Source organism: Talpa europaea (genome assembly GCF_964194135.1).
Source record: "Talpa europaea genome assembly, chromosome: 5".
NCBI lineage: Eukaryota > Metazoa > Chordata > Mammalia > Eulipotyphla > Talpidae > Talpa > Talpa europaea.
This window is the reverse complement of record NC_140071.1, coordinates 21,425,688-21,448,850: the sequence shown is the minus strand read 5'-3', so window position 1 is coordinate 21,448,850 and position 23,163 is coordinate 21,425,688. Positions and strand designations below refer to the sequence as shown.

Sequence of the window (23,163 nt, the reverse complement as noted above, 5' to 3'; positions counted from 1 at the left end):
GTTCAAGATACTCCTATTTTTTAAAAAAGTATAAAACAAAGTCACAGTATCATCAAAAATATAGCACAGTGTGTTTTGCCCATAGACCAATGAGGCTGGTTTTTTCATGGGATTTGGAGTCACAGAGAGAAGAGACCTCAAACGTGTGTCTTTCCCTCTTCCAGGAGCAAAGGAGTGAGGCCAGCAGGGAAGTCAGATGACCAGAGTTAGAGTTTCCAAAGCTGTTTCCATTCCATGTGTCCTCTGGAAGGGCAAAAGTGGAAAAGCAGACTCATACGTGAATGGAAGCTTTTTCACATTCTGTAATAGCAGCTGCTAAATGCTGCAGTGGGACAAGTAATGGGACTTTATTTAGTTCTATTACCCGAATTTCCCCTCTATCCAACTTCCTAAAGTATAGAAATTACAGAGCATTACTAAGTTAATGCCGCCTTATGTAATTGCATAGTCTAACTTGGTATTGTTCCCTTACTGATTTTGATGAAAATTATAATGAAAATTCCTAGGGAAAAAAATAAAGATTGCAGAATAAAGGAACGCCATGAATGGCGTTTATGGATGGACAGACTTAACAAGTGCCTTAGTGTACTTGTGAAGGAAGCTAAGAACTCATTTAATTTTCTTGTTAGCTTTGTGTTCGTTCAGAATGAACAGACATATTCCCAGGACTTGTTCAACGCTTAGCCAGATAAAATGTTAATGCGTTTTTCACTTGGTCCTTCCACTATGATAAGTGCATAGCTAGTTATGATGAAATTAGGCTTGGCTCATGCCCTTAAGGAGTTGTCAAAAAAGATAAGGCTTTCAGAGAATGATTGTGCCATACCAAATCCACTGCTTCAACTTAATAAACTTGTAATGCCTAAAATTCATTAACTGTTTACAATGGGGTGAAAGTGTTGGCAGGAATCTTATGTAAACCTTATGCTAGTTCTGGCATGATGTGTAATCTTAACTTGTTAAGGACATTGAAGCTGAAGAAAGTCATGTAACTTGCCTAAGGTTTGTCAAACCTTAGTGTAGTTAAACCACACACCTCTATGTTTGCATCTGCTGACTAATCTCTGTGGTTTCTAAGAGTCCAGTGCCTGAAGGCTCCTGAAAAATGCAGGCTTGGATATGGGGAAGAAGGTGTGATAAGTCCAAAGGCTGAGTTCTAATGTTGTCTCTCTTAACCAGGACAAGGTTGACCAGGTCTGGCTGGTCACACCTCATGGAGATGGCTCATGGCTGGTTCCCAGTGTACAATGACTCAGGTTCACTAACAATTAAGAGGGTAAAACCCATTCCTGACTCGACTAAGGGCACACACTAAGAGTCAGGCTTAGTCCTGTAAAGAGACCGCAGGGCCTTGAGGACAACTGTTGCACGGCAAATCAATACCTTCAAAAAAAGAAAGACTTTAAGGTTTATAGTGATGCTAATATTCCCAGTTTGCAGAATACCCTTGCTCTTAGCCAAAAGACCGAGTAGCGATCTCTCAGTTTCCAGAATATAAAGCTCTGACTACATAAGGTAAATTTTAACATTCCTCTTTGTTATCCTCAATGCATTTATAGCATTAAGGAAAAACATCAACTGGACACCCTACCCAAATTCTGTCTTTACAGAAATCCTTGAAATAATTATACAAATCTCATTGAGAAGCTTAGAATTTGGGTAGCTTTCCCCTGGCTCAAGTCCTCACTCTTGATTCTTTAAATAAACTCATTTAATTTTGCTTGCCTCAATTTATTTTTAGTCCACACTCTACATAACATAGGGTGGGGAGTGGAGAAAGGTGACCAAGAAAAGGAAGAACAAGGACCGCTGAGTGGTGTGTGGGGGGGTGTGTGTGGGCGTGGGGGTGGGGAGTAGGCTGGGTGGGGGGTAGTTGGGGGCGCCCGGGGACAGGGGGCGCCCGGGGAGTACCCGTTTGCAGCCCACACACTGCCAGGACAAACTAACAAGTTCCCTGAACGCTAGGCCTTGCCTCATCCCAGACGTTGGGGCAGTCAGACACTTGCTCCCCTCAGAGCCAAACAGCTGTCCAAGGGGCCTGCGTGGGCAAGTGCGCGCCAACACGCGGGGCTCACAAGGACCCCTCCGCGCGGGGCTTTCCGGGGCGTCCAGGCCGCCCCCCACCCTCCCAGCGGGCGTCTGGCCAAAGTCGCAGCATCTGCGCGCGGCGGGGGAGGCCCCAAGGACGTCACAAACACCCGGTCGAGCCTCCAGCCCGCCCCCCGCGCGCCTCCCTCCCTGCCCTCCAGCGACGCGGCGGCGGCCCCGGCAGCGCCAACCGCCACTCTCCCGCGCGCCCGCAGCCCGCAGCCCGGCCGGAACATGGCGGCGCTCAGGCTCCTTTCTTCCTGGCAGCGCCTCTGCGCCCCCACCCGCGGCTCCGGGGGTCCCTGGTCGCAGGTAAAGCGCGGGTGATGAGGACGGCCCCGCGCAGGAAGAAGCCCGCGGGGCCGCGGCGTTTCCCCTCGGCCCGCGCGCCGCGGCCGCAGCCTGGGAACGGGCGTCCGTGGCCCCGACGCGCCGGCGCGCCCCTCGGCGGGCTGCTCCTCGGCGGCCGCCGGGGCTTTGTTCCGCGTGCGCGCCCGCTGGGGCCGAGGCGCGGCCGAGGCGCGCGCGGGCGGCGAGGCTGGAAAGCGGCGGGAGGACGCCGGGTGCCCCCAGCGCGCCCTGAGGGGTTCGCTCACCCGGGTCCCGGGCACCCTCCTGGCGAGGGTCTCGGCTGCAGGAACGCGGCACAGACGGCGCGCCCGTTTGGGGAGGGTCAGGGGTGACGGCCGCCTGGGGCTCTTTGCACCGGCCTCTGAGGCCCTGGGTCCCCGACGAGCTTCCCCGCGGCGCGGCGCGCGCTCCCCGCCGGGGGCGGATGCCGGGCGCCGCGGGGTGGAACGCCGCGCCCCTCCTCCTGCGCTGGCTGGTGGCGCTGCCCCGCGCGGCGGCCGAGATGACCCGGCGTGGAGCGCTCCCCGGCGTCTCCCGCGCCCAGCCGAGAGCCTGGCGATCGGAGGGCGCTGACTCGGGGGCTGCGGGCGCCGGCGTCCCTCCCCGAGGCCCCTGGGGGGCTCGGGTTGGAGAATTTCCGTTTTCAAAACTCTGAGAACCTGATTCCGCCCCGGGTGCTGACAACTCTGCACCGGGTGGCGCCCCGGGGCTCGCTCGCCGCGGCTCGTGCAGGATGTTTTCCTGCCCCGTGCGCTCGCCTCGGTGCGTAAACCCAGGTTCAGGTGGGGTGCCTCCTGTCTGGAGTCCTGGCAGCCCAGGACTGGCCCCGAGCGCCAGGTGCCCCCCCTCGGAGGGCCGTTTCCTTGGAGGGGAAAAGAACGGTGATGAGTTTACTTGGTAGTTCAATGAATAGTCCGTGCCTTGCCCACGGTGGGTGCTCGCGCACAGGAGTGCCTCGCCCCTTTGCTGCCTCACCGTGTCCCGATCCTCTGGGAGCCCGGGGAGCTGAGAGGCCAGCGAGCCCCTTAGCTAAGCACTAGGGAGTCGTTTAGATCTGGAACGTGTTACCTACAGATGCCTCTTGGAAGATTTTGATAATTGCAGATAGCTCTGAATACATGAAGCACTATTAAAAGGGGACCTGACCTTCCTTCATTCAGTCTCTTGCTGCTAGTGCTGAAATGAATGTAAATGAGAACATAACAATACCCTTGAGCCGGCCCAGGTCAAGGTCAACAGCATTCTCTCTCGTCAGTTACTCATTTGCCTAAATGTAATTTACTCATTTCCCCGCCTAGGTGTATCATTAAGCCACTTTTGGAAATTCAGGAAACCTCTTTCTAGCCGGTGAACTACCAATTATGGGGTTTGCTGTCTCTCATTGAAAGTTCCTATCAAGGTTCAAACTCGCCTTTCAGGTTTGGTTATCATATGTCATGGTCTCCTGCTCTCCAATGTTCCGCCAGCGCTAGTGACCTTACTGTTACCGTTTATTTAACCCTTAACTCCTCCCTTCTACTTCTATTAAGCTGTAACACTTGTGTACTTATTTAATTTTCACATGCACACGTTGTCTTAAGCAGAGGGAAGTTTCTTGGTGGCAGGGATATTGTGGGCCTATTCTGCTTCACACTCATCCTTACATACCACTTGCATGAAACACACACTCTGAACCCCTGCTGGAACTTAAGTAGTATTAAGAAATATTCTGCTAAGCATAATTAAACAGGTGCAACGAGAAATTTATTTATTTATTTTTTTAAATGATAGCAAGTATCTCAAGCTTGGGTGTTCATCAGAATTCCCTGGAGGTTTTATTAAACAGACTGCAATGTCCATGCACTGCAGTTTCTGATTTAATAGGTGGAGGGAGGCTTGTTCTCTGCATTCACAGGTTCCTGCGAAGTTGATGCTGGTCTAAGGATAGCACTTTCAGAGCCACTGGCATGGACTTAGGTTTTCCTTCCTCCATTGCTACTGCAAGGGGAACGTTTCATTCTAGTTTCCTTTGTTATAAAAAATTATTACTGAAAAGTCATTATAAAACTACCTTTAGTACCTCATCTGCCCCTTTTCCTCGAAACCATCTTTTCCTGGATCTCCAGCACCATTCTCCTGAGCTGCCGTCCATCTGCCAGCACTGGTTGACTTCTCCTGGATCACACTTAGCACCTCAAGCTTTTTTTGACCCGAAATAACCAGCACCTCAGGCTCTTTTTGACCTGAAATAACCAGCCATGAACTGTTTTTTCCTTCCCTTGTTTTGTTTCTTCTAACTGGTTAACAGTACCAGCCTCCCAGTGTGTAAGACAGAAATCTTGGACCCAGTCTCTCCTCTCTTCCTTTCTCCACCCCTTGGTTACAGATGTCTGTGTAATAATTTTGTGACTTATTCTTGCTAAGTTTGTAGTTTCATCAAAGCAGAGACTCTGTGCAGTGCTTTGTTTTAATTCTGTGTCCCCAGGGTTTATTTGATATAAAGTAAATATTTTTGAAGAAAGGGTGAAGGAATGAATGAGTTCCCTTACCACCTTTCTGGCTCAGGCTATCATATGAGAGTTGTGACATTCCCCTGTTTCAAAAGCTTTGCTGGCTCTTCCTCATTAAAGGATGTAGTTGAAACTTTTTCCTGTGGTCTTTCAGGCCTTTGACTCCCCGCCCCAGCTCCCCTCACCAGCCTGATCTTCATAAACCTCTCTCCATGGGATTTCCTTCCGCATTTTCACATCTCTGTTCATTGGTATTTTTTTTTTTTTAAAGAGGGATGAAGGACAGTGGTATTTCAAGGAGGGTGATTTCTCAAATAGTTGGGTTTTTTTTTTTTTATATATAGAGGCATGTTTTATTTATTTGTTTGTTTGTTTTGTTTATACAAGCACTGGGTACAGTCAGAAGCGCGGGAGGGTGAGAGAATTCACCAGAGCCAGAGTGGGGAGCAGAGCAGGCAGAAGGACTGAAGGACACTGCTGAGGGGAGCAGCGGGCGGCAGGAGAGGTCTGCGCGCCATGTGGGACTCTCCTCCGGTGGCCGGGGAACAGCTGGGGCAGCTTCGCTGCCCCCAGTGCTCAACCGCTGCGGGAGACCCTGTTCATTGGTATTTTAACTCTTCAAGTTTCCTGATCCACTAGGCTGACTATGTGGCCTCTTCATCTGTGATCCTTTACAGCATCCGTCCCGCACTAGAATAATATATGTGCCTTATTTTGAAAAATAAAGTTACGGAGAACTGTCTGGTGTCAGTAACTACCTGGGATCTCCTTGTGATGTATCATATCAGAGGTGTGTAGTTGGTGTTGCTGACTGGAGGTGAACATTCCACATTGGTCCAACACTGAAATGCTAAAATGTTTCAACACACCCCACCTCCTCTTGGTGGTGGTGCCTTACTCCTCCTTGCAAGTCTGTGTGTGTCTCCACCTGCATGTTATCATCTGATGCCGTAATTCTCTTTACCTCTCTCCATAGAGCCTTTCTTCCTCATTTTTTCCCCTTTGTTGAGGTAACATTGGTTTATAACCCCGTATAAGATTTAGGAGATTAAGTGCACACCTCCCCGGACATCCTTTATCAGTCAGTTATCAGTCTGTTATCGCACCAGCCCCACCCTCAAAGGGCCCATGTCCTTCACCTTAGGCTGTTGGGCTCCTTCTTCCTTCCTCCCCTACCCTCTTCCTTCCCCTCTAGTAGCTTCAATTCTGTAATCATATTTTTAGGGCCTGTTTTGGTTTAGTTTTGTCAGTTCTTTTTTCTGTTTCTCTATATTCCACATATGAGTGAAATCATCCAGTATTTGTCTTTCTCTTTCTGGCTTATTGCACTTAGCATAATCTACTCCAGGTTCATCCATGTTGTGGCAAATGGCAAGATTTCATCTTTTTTTTTTTAATAGCTGAATAGTATTCCATTGTGTATATAGACAACATCTTTTAAATCTACTGCCCTCTCATTGGGCACTTAGATTGTTTCCATAACTCGCTGTTATACATAGAACACTGTGAGTGCATATATGCCTTTAAATTAGTGATTTTATACTCTTTTGGTAGCTACCTTGGTAGTGGAATTGCTGGATCATGTGATAGATCTATTTTTAATATTTTGAGACACCTCCTTATTGTTTTCCATAGAGTCTGGACCAGTGACATTCCTACCAACAGTGTATGAGGATTCCTTTTTCTCCACACTCTCACCAACATTTGTTGTCTCTGTTTTTTATTTTTTATTTTATTTTTTTAATGATTAGGGCCATTATCATTGGAGTGAGGTTGTATATCATTGCTTCCCACTTATGAGTGAAACTTTAATACTGCAGTGGGCAGTATCAATTGTTCTGTGTCCTGATTTATTTAGCTGTTAGGGGACAAGGCAAATATCACCTGATTGAACAGTTTTCATATCATTAAGATAAGATTTTTTTTTTAAAGATTTATTTATTTATGCATGCAAGAGCTGGGGTGCAGGCCAGAGATGAGGGGGGTGAGAAGATTCATCAGAGACAAGAGTGGGGAGCAGAACAGGCAGACTGACTGAAATACACTGCTGAGGGGAGCAGCAGGAAAGTCAGGAGAGGTCTGCTGTGCCATGTGTGTCACCTCCCTGGCTGGGGATCAAACTCATGCTGCAGTGGCTGCAGATAGCTTCATAGTGTTTTCTTAACCCCCCCCCTTGCGCCACCAGGGGGGCCCCAGGATAAGATTTGTTTTAAAAAGGCAGTGTGCTTTGTGGTTTGCCCTGAAAGATCTTCAAAATGAAGTGCATTTTCATTAAATCCCAGAGTTTTGAATGACAGGAAAAAGAAATTCGGGTGAACAAAATAATGGTTGTGGTGGTTAGAAAGAAACGACATTCTGGATTATGAAATCTTGAGGGAAATTTTGGGCTCAGTAATAGAATCAGATCTGGAAGGTGGAAGTGTAACAATTGGAAGTAGAGGACACAGGATGATTTTAAAAGAATTAGATTGAATTGAAAAAAATTGGCATGTCAGAATTTTTATTGTGTTTTACACTTTGGTAGTGAAACCTTATTTTCCTTTTTCAATAGTTAGAGCAGAGGACCCTCCCTGATGGCGCAAGGGGTTAAGATGCAACCTATGAAGCTGTCCGCAGCCTCTGCAGCACAAGTTCCATCCCCAGCCAGGGAGCAACCCACATGGCACAGCAGACCTCTCCTGTCTTGCCCGCTGCTCCCCTCAGCAGTGTATTTCAGTCAGTCTGCCTGTTCTGCTCCCCACTCTTGTCTCTGATGAATCTTCTCACCCCCCTCATCTCTGGCCTGTACACCCATTCTTGTATGCACAAATAAATAGATCTTAAAAAAAAATAGAGCAGAAATTAATGAAAACAATAAAAGGAAATTGCAGAAGGTATAAGAGAGTGTAAAGGAAGACCTTGGTGAAAAAAATTATCCCCAGAAAAAATAGATGTCAAAGCTGTACAGTTTATCACTCTCCTCTCTTTTAGGTAGCCTCTGCAAATTATTTGCACATTTAATTTTTGTAGCAGATGGTTCTTGGGTTTTTCATATCACTGTTAGTATTTAAAATATATTAAAGGTAAAGAGTAATTTATGAGCAGTTTAGAACTCTACTTCGAAGTCAGTTTTTTAGGGTGTTACCAGAGACATACTTTTCCCCACCCTGCCTTCATCTTAGAAAGTGTTGGTGGCTATTCCTTGATTCCCAAGGCAGGGAATGTGGGGACAGAAAGTGGGCGTAGAGGAGGCACCTAAATAGGATAAACCCAACATCTGCCACTGGGGTATTGTGCTTGACTCTAAGCTTCCCTCTGGACTTCAGGCCTTGAAGATTTACTGTAAACGTTCTGATGAACTGGCTTCAGACATCCTGTTTCCTCTTGCCCCACAGTCTGCATTCACACTGCTGCATTGCCAACGGTCTCTGAATACTTAGATTGACAAACCTTGATTGCAAATGAAATAAACTTGAAAAAGCACTATTAAAACCAGGATCCAATTTTTTCAAAACCCTCAACAAAGTTCACATGGATTAATTTCTTCAGGATGGGCCATGTTAAAAAAAAAATCTTTGTCAGATTGTTAGTGGAATAGAGCTGAGTTCTGCTTCCTGTCACTACCCAAAGCCAATTAGCAGAGACAGGATTTGAATCAAAAAGCGCTTTTATTTTTTCAGATGGCTGCCCATTGACCTGTGAGAACAGTGGGCTGAGCACCCTGAAGAGACTGTTCTGCCATCTCATCTGGAGCTGGCCTTTTTGTAATGGGTTAGATGAAGACAGTCATAAGCAAACAGCCCATCAGAACAGCCTGTCCAGTTGATGTTCCTGATAGTCACCATGTTCAGCGCCCAGAACTTGCCATCAGCCTCCCGTTTATCTTGACCCTGGTATATCCCATGGCGTCAATGTCCGGCACTCACTCGGGCACCTCTGGGGCAGGAATCCCAATTCTAAGCAAGAGTTTTAAATTAAAGAAAACTGATCATTAGTTATATCTGTACGTGCAGCCTGTGCTTTGCGTACAGATTCCTATACTAGGTATGGTGCTTTTCCCTTCCTCTGAGCCCCCTGTCAAAATCTGTGTGTCTGTGTTTAAGGGGAGAGTTAAAAATGACAACTAAAGGGACTTCCCTGGTGGCCTGGGGTTAAGTCTCAGCACTACCACCTCAATGGCCTGAGTTTGATCCCCAGCCAGGGAGCTAACCCCCATATGTACAGCAGATCTCTCCTGTCTCGCCCGCTGCTCGCCTCAGCAGTGTATTTTAGTAGATCCGTCTGTTCTTCTCCCCACTCTTGTTTCTGGTGAATCGTCTCACCCCTCACACCTCTGGCCTGCACCCCAGTTCCTCTATGCAAAAAAAATTAAAATCTTTAAAAAAAAGACAACTAAATAACAATCAATGAAAAATTCATCTACTGCCCATTGGGGGATGCTAATATGCCCTTGGGGATCTTCTGAGGCTCAGGAACAGACTAAGTGCTTCTCCCTCCATCATTATTTAATCCTTAGTACATACTTGGAAAATCATTATCATCCTTTCATAAGCACAAAATGAATCTCCCTCTTCCCTCCCAAAAGGGACCTGATTTTCTCGGGTTCACACAATTGTGACTAAACTGGCATTTGAAAGACTGTAACTTGATACGAAGAGCACTGAAGTGTGACCTATTATGCCACACTTGTTTTCTCAGCAAATAGATAACAAATGTTGATATGACAAATGTCAACAGCTATTGTTAACCAAGTGTGTAAAAATTGAAAAATGAAAATTGAATGCCTATAAATTCATTTCCATGAGCTCTTCTAATGCCCCGTAGAAACTTCTGTTATTTTTATTGCTTCTAATTTTTGGTTATCTGGGTAAATATGAAACAATTGGGTCTTTTCTAAAATATTTCTGAGATATGTTTTTGAGGTGTGGGACAACCTTCTCAGTAATAATGAAGATGCTATCAGTTAAAGGAATTACTTTCCTGTAAGTTTGTACCTATATTCTATTTTTTTCTTGTGAATCTAAAGAGTCTGTAGGGTCTGTTTTGGGGTCTGTAGGGGAAATGAGATTTTTTTTGACTTCCTTTCTATAGGATTCATGTTTCTCAGTCTGGATAAATAATTCAAGGTAACCTCACCCTCTCAAACTATTTATGTATAGACCAAATACTTTCATTTTCCTTCTCTTCCTGTTAAGTCCCAACCATACCTTTCCTTTTTTGAGGGAGTCGGGGTAAGAGATAAAATTAGGATTTATTTCAATTTTTGTATCTTTTATTTTTTTCAGTTCCATTGTATTATTTATATAACACTGTATGAGCTTAAGGTATAGAGTATAATAACTTATCTTCACCCTTAAGCAGAGATAATGACAGCAGCATTATTTGTGAAAATATTGGACACTCATAAAGATTTGTTATATATAAATAATGAAATAGAAGGATAAGATTGAGGACCTTCAAAAAACATGGAGGGGGCATATTGTGGTAGAAGCATATTGTGGCACATTGGGATAGAAGGCTAAAACCTGCCTTCAAGTGTTACTTTAACACCCTGTGTTGGGTAAAGGACAAGTTTTTTCTAGGCTTCAGAAACTTAACTGGTAAAGTAAGTTAGTTGGATTAGATATCTATGTATTTTTCTTTTCTGTTTTCTAGGCGGTATCTTCAACTTTATTCAACTACTAAATGTTTAATTTCTGAGATTAAAAATCTATTTGTTTATGTGTATGTTCAAAACCGAATCAAATAAATCTTTGCTATTTGAGGACAGAACAGAGAAGAAAGCTCTTTGTAGTGCATTCCCTGTCTATTTTTAACTCTACTTCTTTCTCCCTTGGTGGGGCAGGGTGCCAGGGTATACCTCTTTCCTCACATGACCTTGACCAAGGTGGATGTTTAAAGGGACAAAAGTCATTTATGTAACCTCTACCTTTACAGATCCCATTTGACTTTCAGTGTAGTTCTCTTACAGCCTTTTATACTAATTAGCACTTTTAATAGACATTTTTAGGGGAAGAAAAGAATGCTAGAAATTATTTCATGCTAATTCCCTGACACCTCCTCCAGTCTGATAGGCCATGGATGAGAGCTGAGCACTGTGGGCTTGTGAAAACGACAACATCTCATGAGTCAGGCGTCCATCTCCTGATTTGTTCTTGTCTTAGGCTGAGTGTATATTTGAGGCTAAGGAGAGGTGGTGATTTTGGGTATGAGTGAGTGATTGCAAGTCAGTCAGCTTTCTAATTTTTTTCTGTTCATGTTGTGAATGAAGTATAAAGAGGGAAACAGCTCAAAACTGATCATACATACTCAGTAGACAATCGCTTTGTAGCAGATAGTACACATCGTGATAATTCTAGGCTTGCCTCTTTATAGGTGACAGTTTGCTACTTTTTTCCTGCATCTGTAAACTTTAAACCTCAGAGGGGCGTGTGTCTATTTGTATGTTGTTGTGTCCCTTTAGGTTTTCTCCAACACTCAAGATTGAGTCAGGGGTCCAACTACATTGTGCTCACTGTACTTAACATTCTTGAGAGCAGCAGTCATGTCTTAATCCTCATGAGACTGGTAAATAAATAGCACAGACTTGGCACATAGCATGGTCTCAGAAAATATTTATAAATTAAATGAAAGGTTGAAGTTTTTTTAAAAAATCATGCTTAATGACATCATTTTTGTAAATTTTGAGTCATCATTTTTTGGCAATGCACTGTCTTTCTTTTGAATGGCTACAAGTGTCACAGGATTTCCCCTTAGATAATAGAAAACGCTGATCATATGGATAATCTGTGGATAGTGCTTGTCTGTTCTAGTTTTAAGATGACCTTTTACTACCCTTCTCTTTTTCTCAAACAGGCGACAGTGAAATATTCTTGTATGCATAAAAATTGAGTCAAGTCCTGTAAGTGCAAAGTAAAGGCGAATCCCCAAGTGATTATTCACTTAAAAGTGTTTTTTTTTTTTATATGTTGTAGGGATGTGTTTGCTACTTTTCAACCAGCACACGTCACCATACCAAATTTTATACGAACCCCGTGGAAGCTGTGAAAGATATCCCTGATGGTGCAACAATACTGGTTGGAGGTGAGTACTAGCAGTATTTTCCTTTTTATGGTAGCATCCCTGTGTTTTTAGCAAAGTGAGGCACTTATTGTGGCAAAGCTATATAGATTAGAAATGCCAATTATTTTATTACTTAATTATATTTACTCATTTTTTATTTATGACATTTCCTCTTACCATTTTACTACAGTATCCTCTTCCTGAAAGTATTTTATGTTTCCTTTCCTTTTGTGTTTTCCTATTATTTTGATAAGCTGAAACTATAAATGTGATGTCTTAGTAGTAATATTGAAAAATCCCTAGATTTTTGGGAATTACATATAATTCTGAACCTTTGCATTGATCTCATGTGTCCATACCTGGCTGCTCCTTTTGTTCATTTCATGAAATAGGGGGCCTACAAACCTTGTCTATTATTGACCCCCACCCCCAATCCACTGATGCTTCTTGTTTGGAATATCTTTTATCATCATCACATACTCATTAAACATGCTGTCTGATTCTTATAAATTTGTTTGATTTTCTAGGCTTTGGTCACAGGAATCAAGTCTAATGTTTAGGACTCCTTTTCATTAAGTCATTGGATAATTTTATTTTATTTATTTTTAATTTTTATTTATTTATTTATTTTTATTTTTATTTATTTTAATTTTTTATTTATTTTATTTTGTGTAGAAGAACCCAGAACTTGGGTATAGCCAGAGGTGTGGGGGGTGAGATGATTCACCAGAGATAGAATGGGGAGCAGAGCAGGTGGATTTACTGAAATACACTGCTGACGGGAGCAACAGGTGAGACAGGAGAGGTCTGCTGCGCCATGTGGGTCAGCTCCCTGGCTGGGGATCGTACTCAGGCCATAGCAACTTAACCCCTAGGCCACCAGTGATTTTATATTAATATTCTGAGGAGTTGTCTAACATGTAAAGAAACAAAAGTCATTTGCCTAGGCCTTCAATTCTGAAGGATATACTCAGGTGCCTAAAACCTACACACTTGGAAAAGCAAATGTTGGGGGTTGAATTATAAAATAATATGTATGTAGTTAGTTGCAAGAAGAACAATGATTAGCCATGTTAACTGGTTGCACTTGGCTTTATACTTATGAATCAAGGACTTGACAGTGATGTCTGGTGCTGTATAATGATACAAAACTTTGGAAACAGATACATGACCATTTATTGAGCTTCTGACATGTCTGTGTGTTTTGCTTTGTAGATCTAATAATGCATTTTGTATTTTTTCTTATTTTTTGAAAGACTACCATGCATATTTAACTGCAAGAACACTATTCTCTTCACAAAATGTTTATCTATCTTTTTGGATTATTATAGGTTTTGGGTTATGTGGCATTCCCGAGAATCTTATAGGAGCTTTACTAAAGACTGGAGTGAAAGGGCTAACTGCAGTCAGTAACAATGCAGGGTAAGTGCATATTTTTAAAACAATTGGTTTGAAAGAAACAAGTTTGTTTCAATGAAGAAACAAAGGTTATCAATGAAATGAAAACTTCCCCATTTACATGAGCGATAATGTTTAACAAGCGGAAGTGTAGAAGTTAACATTGATTCAAATATTTTTGTTAGAATCCTTCATAATGATAATTAAAGCAGACTTACATGATTTTACTTCTTTTCTAAGTGCCAAATACATTGTTAAAGTGAAAATATATATTTTCAAATTGAACCATTTTAAAATTTAGAGGTTCCTTGATGATGTGTGTTAGTACAGAGAATTATTTATAAAGGAAGATTTACATCAACTTGAGATCTGTTTCATGTTCTTTCTTTTGCTATGCTATTTTTCTAGATGATCAATAAAGACTATCATTAATCATCAAAAATGTTGTTGGTTTTGATAGGAGAAGGATATGTATCTAACACTTAAGACAGTAGACTAGCACCCCAAACTTATCAATGCTAAACCATACAAGGGCAGAAGAACTAAGACACACAGATGGCCAACAGGCACATGAAAAAATATTAGCATGTGGGAAATCAAAACTACTTTGAGATACCACTTCACTCCTGTGAGAATGGTCCATATTAAAAAAAAAAAAAAAAAAAGGGAAACATCAAGGGTGTAGAGAAAAGGGAACACTTGCACACTCTTGGTGGGAATGTGCACTGGTCCAGCACCCATGGAAGACATGTGGAGGTTACTCGAAATATCAAAAATAGATCTACCATATCCAGCAGTTCATTCCTTGGCATTTATCCAGAGAATGCAAGAACATTAATTTGAAGGAAAGATGCCCTCATGTGTTTATTGCAGCACTATTACAATAGTGAAGTTTTTATGGAAACAACCTAAGTGTCAAGGACAGATGACTGGATTAAGAAGAAGGGGTTCAAATACATGATGGAATACTACTCAGCTATAAAAAAGGAGATCTCTTGCCATTTGCATCAATGTGGATAGAACTGGAGGGGATTATGCTAAGTGAAGTAAGCCAGGAAGAAAAAGACAAATATGTGATCATTCATTCACATGTGGAATACAGAGAAACAAAACAAAGAAGTTAACAAATCTAACCAAAAGAAAGCTTAGAAATATGACTACAGAATTAGGCTAGTAGAGGGGAATAAAGAAGGGAAACAAAGAGGTGAGTGGCTCAGTGGTATATGACAAAGGGGTATGGGTACTCTGGTGGTCAGTGGGGTGTGTTGATGTACATCTGGGGAGGTGTGAACCTACTCCCTGGATCATACACAGTGTTTCAAACCAATGTTTGATAAAAAAGAACTACACTAAGCCATTACATTTCAATAATGGTATGCCCATTAAGATATATTTGGCTATGTAGGAAAAGGCCATTTTTGCACAAAATAGTAAATCAGCTCTTTTAGCAACGAAAGACCTTAAAGGTCTTAAGAACTTTAAAAAAACTTTAAAAAAACCTAAATTCTCAATTTAGCTTATTATCATGAATGCTATTTAGGATAATAGCACAGGCTATTTGGGAAGCAAAACCAATCTTACATTTATGCCCATTTTCCTTTGCTGACTGTATTCATTGCTTTATTTTCATCTGAAAGAAGCTGCCACCTCTTCTGTGTATCCACATCTTCCCATTTTGAAGGATTTGACTCAAGTTACACATCTGCAGAGAAACCTTATCCAGTTATCTTCTTGCCTAGACATCACTGGTCTTGCCCCTTTCTGAATTTCTCTGGAGACTTAGCCTTTTTTCTGTACAATGAATGCATTTTTCTTTTCCATACATGTTACAGGCCACTCCTGTTACTAACAATGTGTTTCCTGCTTGCTGAGCCTGTGAACTCTTGAGTCACTGAATTTTGGAGCTGGATAGGGTTGTAGAGATCTGTTGCAGTTTCCTCACTTTAAAGAGGAAACTTCTCTGTAAATGGAGATTTTGCTCATGATCAACTGTAATTCTTAAACACATCCCATGCCCTTCAAACTGATGATCTATCTATCAAAAATACTTCTGATGGTGTTCCATTGGGTTTTCCTGATAACTCAATGCTTCCAAGAGAGGGTGCATGTCAGTATACAGAGTATACTGATGCAGAGTAGGTATTGACAACAAACTTCTTTGAACACAAAGTGCAAAGTCATTGACAGTTGATTCTCTCAGTTAGGGGAGTTTAAATCCTAGTGGTCTACAGCAATGAGAACTTTCATTTAGTTACTAGAGTCAGAGAAATGAGGAAAACTTAGCATTGCTTCATTAGAGAACCAATGATAAGGTTTGAATTGTTGGGTAAATAGAATTTAGAACGAGAAGTACTTTCTGTTTTCTATTTAGAAAAGGGCTCGCCGGAAGATCTGCTTGAATTGGCAGCTTTTCCAAAACTCAGGGTTCCCAAATTTCTGTTTTAGTTTTGAACAAGTTTTACTTGTAAAACCGGTGAGAGGGAGGGAGGGAGGAGCACAGGGGACTGTGGTGATGGTGCAGGGGTGCCTTGGGGAAGGAGATTCTATGGGGACTCAATCTGAGGGGGTGGGGGAAGCAAATATTATCTTAAAAAATGTAAAAAAAATGGTAAATGTTAAAAGAAAAAATGAAAAAGAAAAAGAAGACCTGTTGCTGTGTGATACCATTCACCTTGCTGTGGAGGGTTAACCATTAGTCTTCATGAGGGAAACCACCCTCCTAGCATCACTGAGGTGGTGTTTGCAACCCTACACTATGATGAGATTTGATTAGAGAGGTAGGAAAAATCAAGAAAATTCTTTTCATTGATTTTTGGAAGACTTAAAAAAAATTTTTTTTTAAAGATTTATTTATTTATACAAGCACTGGGTACAGTCAGAAGTGTGGGAGGGTGAGAGAATTCACCAGAGCCAGAGCGGGAAACAGAACAGGCAGACCGACGAAATACACTGCTGATGGGAGCAGCGGGGTGGCAGGAGAGGTCTGTCGTGCCATGTGGGACCCTCGCCTGTGGCTGGGGATCGAACTGGCGCTGCAGAGGCTGCGGGCAGCTTCGCAGCCCAGCGCTCAACCGCTGTGCCACCAGGGGAGGCCCTGATTTTTGGAAGACTTTAAATATGAATTATAATCCTTTATGAACCAGTGGTTTTGCAGTAACTATATGTTAACCAGATAAATCTCTGAGGGGAGAATAAGCATGTTCATTCCTGACGACAAGAGTAGTTAGAGTATACATTTTGAAGGTGGGGATTTAGAGAACTCTAAGAACAGCCCCAGTTCTGTGTAGAAGACTAGTCAGTACTATCTGATCATATTCATGTCCCCAGGCGTGTGATTACAATACTTTAACTTGTGGATGCTGTACTAGTGAGGTACAGGAATTCTATGAGACCCAGTGAGCAGAAATTGAAATTGAAATTTCTGGTTTTGTACCAATGATTTCTGAACCAGGAGATGAAAGCTAGTGGCCTGTTACTGTGCCTTTTTCTTCTTTGTTGAGGTCTCTCTGCAGCCCTGAAGGACTCTGACAGGCTCCCCGGAGAGACCTAGGACTCTTTGGCTGAATATTTGTGTTCCCCCAAGATTTGTTTATTTTGGCTGGAAAGGGTTAATCACGTCCAGGGAATTGTACTTGAACTTGAGTGCTCAGCTCATGGAGGATTTCACTTGTTTCATATAATTATTTCATAAATGGACTTTATATCCAAATACAGCATGTTCTTTTCTTTCAATACTTAATGTTACAGTGTAAATATCAGTCATGTAGTTGAGACTTAAGTGTGTCTAAAATGAGAGTAAGCAAAACATTATGGTAAGTGGTTGCAACTTCATTTTTATGAGTTTTATTTCGACAAGACATGCCAATCAAGGAATGAAATTTCAGAAAATGAAAATTTGGAAATGAAATTTTAGATTCAGGAAATGTTTTTAGGACACTGATGTCTTCCATGCAATATCTTTTTGTTTCACATTAGCATATCTCTTTAATGGATTCTTGGCTTTAGACTTATGACAGCTAGAATGTTTGAAACCCAAGTTTGCTGTGCTGCAGGAAGGTTAATATCCTCTCTCTCTCTCTCTCATCTGCTAGCAAAATGTAGGCTACTGGAGGTGAGCAAGATAATCTCTTGCAAAGTTCATCAAAATGAAGTATCAGAAAGAGCTGCAAAGATGATTTAATATACAGGTTTCTCTATCAGAAATGTTATGTTCCTCATTTACAGATAACCACATATATCTTTCTCCTACGTTATGAAAAAGAGACTTCCTTTACCCATTGTGTCTGAGAGGCATTAGATAAGAGATGCATATTTGCTGAATTTGTTAGCTGGAAAGTATATGGCAGATTCCCCTCCTCAATTTTTATGAAGTTTTAATTTGTTAACTATGTAACTTTGGGAGGACATAGTCACTCCTCCATATGTGCATTGTTATCAAGCTGTCCAGCAGCATTTTTTTTAAGCATAAACACTAACTTTGTTATCCAGTCAGTGGTATGTGAGGCTGAGCAGCTTATCCTGGCTAGGGTGCCATGCTGGGTTGCTATTCCAGAAATGCAGCAAAAGTCAAATACACAGTGGTTTCCAGAGCCAAAATCAATAAATTCAGAGAGGTCATCTCCAAACAGAGTCAAGTTCAAATGTATAATGGTTTGAAAAGCCAAATAGAGCTGCGAGAATGTGTTTAGAAAAATTCCAAAGCCAATCAATGATCAAGAGCATTCTGATTTATGGTACAGAAACTGACTGCTTGGAAAAAGTTTCAGATATTTAAAACGACAGAAAGCAAATGGACTGTGTTCACTTTCATGGATTATTTTATTCTTAAGACGTATGAGACAAGACTCCTTTGGATATCAGTGGTATTCTCATGTTGGGTAATTGAGGGGAGTTTGCCAGAGTGACCCTTTTTAAAGGAATGGTCAGGGCTCAGGGAAAGCAGCAGGGCTAAGGGAGAGGCTATTACTGCCAGCCCCAGGTCTGAAGGGATGAGAGGAGGGTGCTACTTCAGGTCTTGGAGGATAGCTTTAAGGGAAGGGCTATCCATGTGCGGCAGCTTCTCAGGGAGAGGGCCAGGGAGATAAATCCTGACCTGGTCCTTTCCCTCTCTCAGGAGAGTGACCTACCTGATGGTGCCCTTTGCAACCCAAAAGCTAGCGGGCAAGGGAGTCCCCTGGTTTAATTTGCACAGGTCAGCCAGCCTGGCTCAGGATGGGTGTGCAGCAGAAGGACTTGATTTTCATTTTTTTTTTAAGATTTATTTATTTATGCATACAAGAACTGGGGTACAGACCAGAGATGCAGGGGGTGAGAGGATTCACCAGAGACAGAGTGGGGAGCAGAACAGGCAGAATGACTGAAACACATTGATGAGGGGAGCAATGGGCGAGACAGGAGAGGTCTGCTGCACCATGTGGGTAGCTCCCTGGCCAGCTGGGGATGAACTCATGCTGCAGTGGCTATTGATAGCTTCACACTGCTGCGCTTAAGCCCTTGTGCCACCAGGGAGGCCATGATTTTCATTTTTCTTGAAAGGTTTATTTATTTATGCATACAAGAACTGGTATACAGGTCAGAGGTGCAGGTGGCGAGAGGATTCACCAGAGACAGTGAGGAGCAGAACAGGCAGACTGACTGAAGCACACTACTGAGGGGTGCAGGCAAGACAGGAGAGGCCTGCTGTGCCATGTGGGTTGCTCCCCGGCCAGCCTCTTCGTGCTGAAGAGGCTGCTGATAACTTTACAGAGCTGTGCTTAACCCCTTGTGCCACCAGGGAGGCCCCCTTGATTTTTTTTTATTAGTGAGGAACCAGTGAGAAGGGGTAGAATGGAACTGAGCAATAAATTCATCTAACAAATGAATTTTTGCTTATGTATTGCATATGCTTGGGGGACAACAGTGAACAAAACAAACTAAGACCCCTGCCTGCATGGACCGTCAGACAACATAACAAATAGCTACATTTTCTAATATTTAATTATGTGGGATATAGATTTATATATTTATATTATAAATTTTCCCCAAAAGGTTATGTGTGCTAAGGGGAACAAATGGAGAAAGGAGGATCAGGAGCCTGGAAGTGGAGGGGCAGGTTTTAGTATACAATGGGGTGATCTGAGCAGGATGCAGAGAGGGGCCAGGTGACCATTTTATACTTATATTTTTGGCTATTCATTTTGTGAGTAGATTGTAGGGGACAAGAATAAAAGATGGGACAGGTCACAGAGGAAGCAATGAAAAAATAGTCAGATTCTAGATAGATTTTGAAGAGTGAGGACTTCCTGACAGAGTTGATGTGGAGGGTGGAAGAAATCAGAGGTTACTCCATCTCTTCACTGAGAAGATCTGTGAGCACCAGGCTGCCATTGGATTCCATGGGCAAGGCCTCAGGTGGGCTGAGTTTGGGGGACTAGAAGTGTTAACCTGAAGAACAGAGGTAGGTATTAATTAGGAGTAAAGATGGGGAAGGTACTATGTATGAGAGTTGGGGAAGTAGTAGCATCCCAGAGAGATGGTGCGTCTTCTGTGAATTGGAGCCCTCTAGTGGGCAAGTGTGTTATTAGCCTTTGGGGAATTCTCCCCAGTGCACTCTTAAAAAAAAAAAAAAAATACTTAGGTTTATTTAGGCTTTAGTTTTCTTTTGAATAAATTATATATTTATTTTATACCTATGGTGGATAGGAAATATTATCAAATTCAGTATTTGAAGTCTATGGTTATATGAAGCAAATCTGGTGGAAGGTTGGCAGTTACCTGTTACCTGGACTACTTTGTGTGAGGACTAGCTGGTGAGGCAGAGGGAGGTTAGGGTTTTAAAAGGGATACATTCTGAAACTGGGGAAAAGGCATGTGAACAGGAATGACCACTGTAGATATGAGGACCATGAGGAAGGAGAGTGAGGTTGGGCAAAAGGAGGTGTTAGGAGCAGCGTCCCTGACTTGTCACACAAGCTGCCACACTTACCACCTTCCAGGTGAAACAGGTGAATGTCACTAGTGATCATGAGACTGATGTCCCCAGCCACTCTTCCATCATATTCCATCACCACAGCCTGACGTGTGGAGGGTCTCTGCATCTTTCAATATGTCAGGATGGGCTACAACTCTTACAAATTATTTCCCCCAGATAGTTCTTGATTTGTCCCTTTCCCCCATTCACTTTGCTGCTGCCTTAGTGCAAAGCTCATCTTTGCTTGTTTGGACTACTACCTCAGGCCCCTCATCCCTACCTTTCATCTCTATGCTCTCCAATTGATTGTTTATCCTCTTATTCTCTGAAATTATTCACAGGCCTCCCATGTCTGTCAGGATGAAACCCTGATCCCTTGGTATGGCCTTCCGTTTCCAGACGACGTTCCAGGCACACTTGACAAGTCCTTTCCTGAGCCCTCAAAGCTGCCCATCTGCCTCTTTCCCTTATCACTTCTATAATTCTTCTCTCAAAATTATTTTATATTGACAGTCTGTTCACATGTCACCTTCCCTAAGACTTTTTGTGCCTTTTTCTTCTATATCTATTGGGTACTCCATCTTCACTATTCTCACCACACCTCATGAAGATTTTCCTTACCATATTTTCCCCTCTGTTACAATTACAGGTTTATGTGCTTATTTCCTCGATAATACCATAATAGTCTAGGGTTCAGGGCTTGCCATGTCAGCTTTGGGGGTACAGTAAGAACTCAGTAAAGGGTTGTTGTGTGAATGAATTGTATGGTAACATGAGCTCCATCACAGCACTGTGGGAACTGGGAGGGAGAGGCCATGAATGAAGGCTCCTGTATCTGCTGTTATCTGTATTACTACCTTTGAAAAAACTTTATTGAAGGTTGATCGAGAGTAACAGAAATGTGAACATATCACAAGGGTGCAGTTTGATGGAAATTTAAAGATTGTATACCCATGTAACCAACGCCTAGATAGAGAAATGGAATATGACCACTACCATTACCCTTGCTTCTGATGTTACGTGTTGGTTTTCTGTGAATTTGAACTTCAGATAAGTGATTAATGGCTTGTTGCATTGACTCCTTGAATTTCTCGATGTAACTTGAAAAAGATAATAGAAATAAATAAGGAACAATCTCAGAGGCCTTCACCTTATTAAAACAAAGCCAGTATTTTTGCACCATTTCTGAGAAAAAGATACATTCTGACTTTTAAATAATAGCAGTATTAAGCCATATTACATGTCATTTCACAGATATATCAATAGAATTATTCTTAGAACTTTTTCAGTGGATTATAATTAATATTTTTGATTTGAAAACGTTTATGTATACACATCTTTTTGAGCAAAGTATTTATGACAGGGGGAAAATGTTCCTAGTTATTTTTCATTTTGGTCCATATTTCAAAAGTACACTTTGCTTCTCGCTCTTAAATATGAGGACGCCTACTCCCCCTTTGAGAACAGAAAGTGTTTCTCGGGCCTCCCTGGTGGCGCAGCGGTTGAGCGCTGGGTTGCAAAGCTGCCCGCAGCCTTTGCAGTGCTGGTTCGATCCCCGGCTGCTCCCCGGCCACCGGAGGAGGGTCCCACATGGTGCACAGACCTCTCCTGCCGCCCGCTGCTCCCCTCAGCTGTGTACTTCTGTCCTTCTGCCTGCTCTGCTCCCTGCTCTGGCTCTGGTGAATTCTCTCACCCTCCCACACTTCTGACTGTACCCAGGGCTTGTATAAATAAATAAATAAATAAATCTTTAAAAAAAAAAAAGGCATTAATTTGTTAAAAAAAAAAAAGAAAGTGTTTCTCCATCCAAACCTTCCTCTGGGGTCAGTCCAGGTCAGGTCTCTTGTTCAGATGCCTCCAAAGCTGCGGGCAGGAACCCCTCCATGTGCTGTCTTCAAACCCCGCATCTGGTGAAAAGGATAAAAGATGTGGATAGAGTTGTGGATTGATAGGCAATTAAATAATGGCTGAACCCCTTACTGCCCAGATAATGGGAAAAAAATCACTGAAATGTTGTGTGCTTTAGTTTCCTCAACTGTAGAATAATGGTAGCCACCTGCACGGCGCTGTGGGTGGTGGGAACCGAGGTTGGATGTGGCCAAGTGCCCAGGAGAGGAGATTCCTCTATTTTAATAAAAGTGCATGTTTCGGGGAGGACAGGTATCAGTGCTCTATCAGGTGTTCCTTTGACCGTAGGCTGCTTTCCTTTTCTTCCAGGGTTGACAACTTTGGCTTGGGTCTCTTACTAAAATCCAGGCAGATAAAGCGCATGGTCTCTTCATACGTGGGAGAAAACGCAGAATTTGAACGACAGTATTTATGTGGTGAATTAGAAGTAGAGCTGACACCGCAGGTAAGAACATTTCTCTGCTTTTCTTTTGCAGTCTTCTTATTTTAAAATAAAATGTAAAATTTATTTTAAAATTTTCATTTTAAAATTTTCCTTTCTCCCATTACACATTTCTCTGTGCAAGAGAATGAAGGCAGAGGGATGCTGCCTTGCCAAAGCAAGCCCTTTTGTTTGTAGTGATGCCTGTTGAGTGCTAGAGGATCAATATCTTCTGCTACTCTGCACTGAAAAAGGAGGTATTTTATGAAAAGTATCTAGGACAGATTTTCAAGTTTGACTCGGCAGTGCACATTGTACTGCAAATATGCAAAAGACTTGCTGAAATGTTTGAAGGTTGTCTTCAGAGTCCCCTCCCAGGAATCATGGAATTAGAAATTTGTGAATAATCTGGTCTTGCTAAGCACTAGAGGAGAGTGAAATGCTGGAGGAGGGTCTAGGCTTCCAGGGAACCAATGTATTGCAAATCAGGGGGTCAAGCACTTCATCTAGCAAGTCAC

The 23,163-nt window shown here is 42.6% G+C and overlaps 1 protein-coding gene across 3 annotated transcripts in view; it reads left to right on the top strand.

The window, feature by feature from the left end:
• Positions 1-2,322: 2,322 nt before the first annotated feature.
• Positions 2,323-23,163, top strand: part of OXCT1 (3-oxoacid CoA-transferase 1) — a gene marked incomplete at its 5' end in the record, with an annotated part of 133,339 nt that continues 112,498 nt past the window's right edge. For all 3 annotated transcript variants that reach the window (XM_084233777.1, XM_084233778.1, XM_084233776.1), the window contains 4 exons: positions 2,323-2,400; positions 11,882-11,990; positions 13,301-13,391; positions 22,534-22,669. In XM_084233777.1, the coding sequence (XP_084089903.1) occupies positions 2,323-2,400; positions 11,882-11,990; positions 13,301-13,391; positions 22,534-22,669 (414 nt within the window). The remainder of the gene's footprint in view (positions 2,401-11,881; positions 11,991-13,300; positions 13,392-22,533; positions 22,670-23,163) is intronic.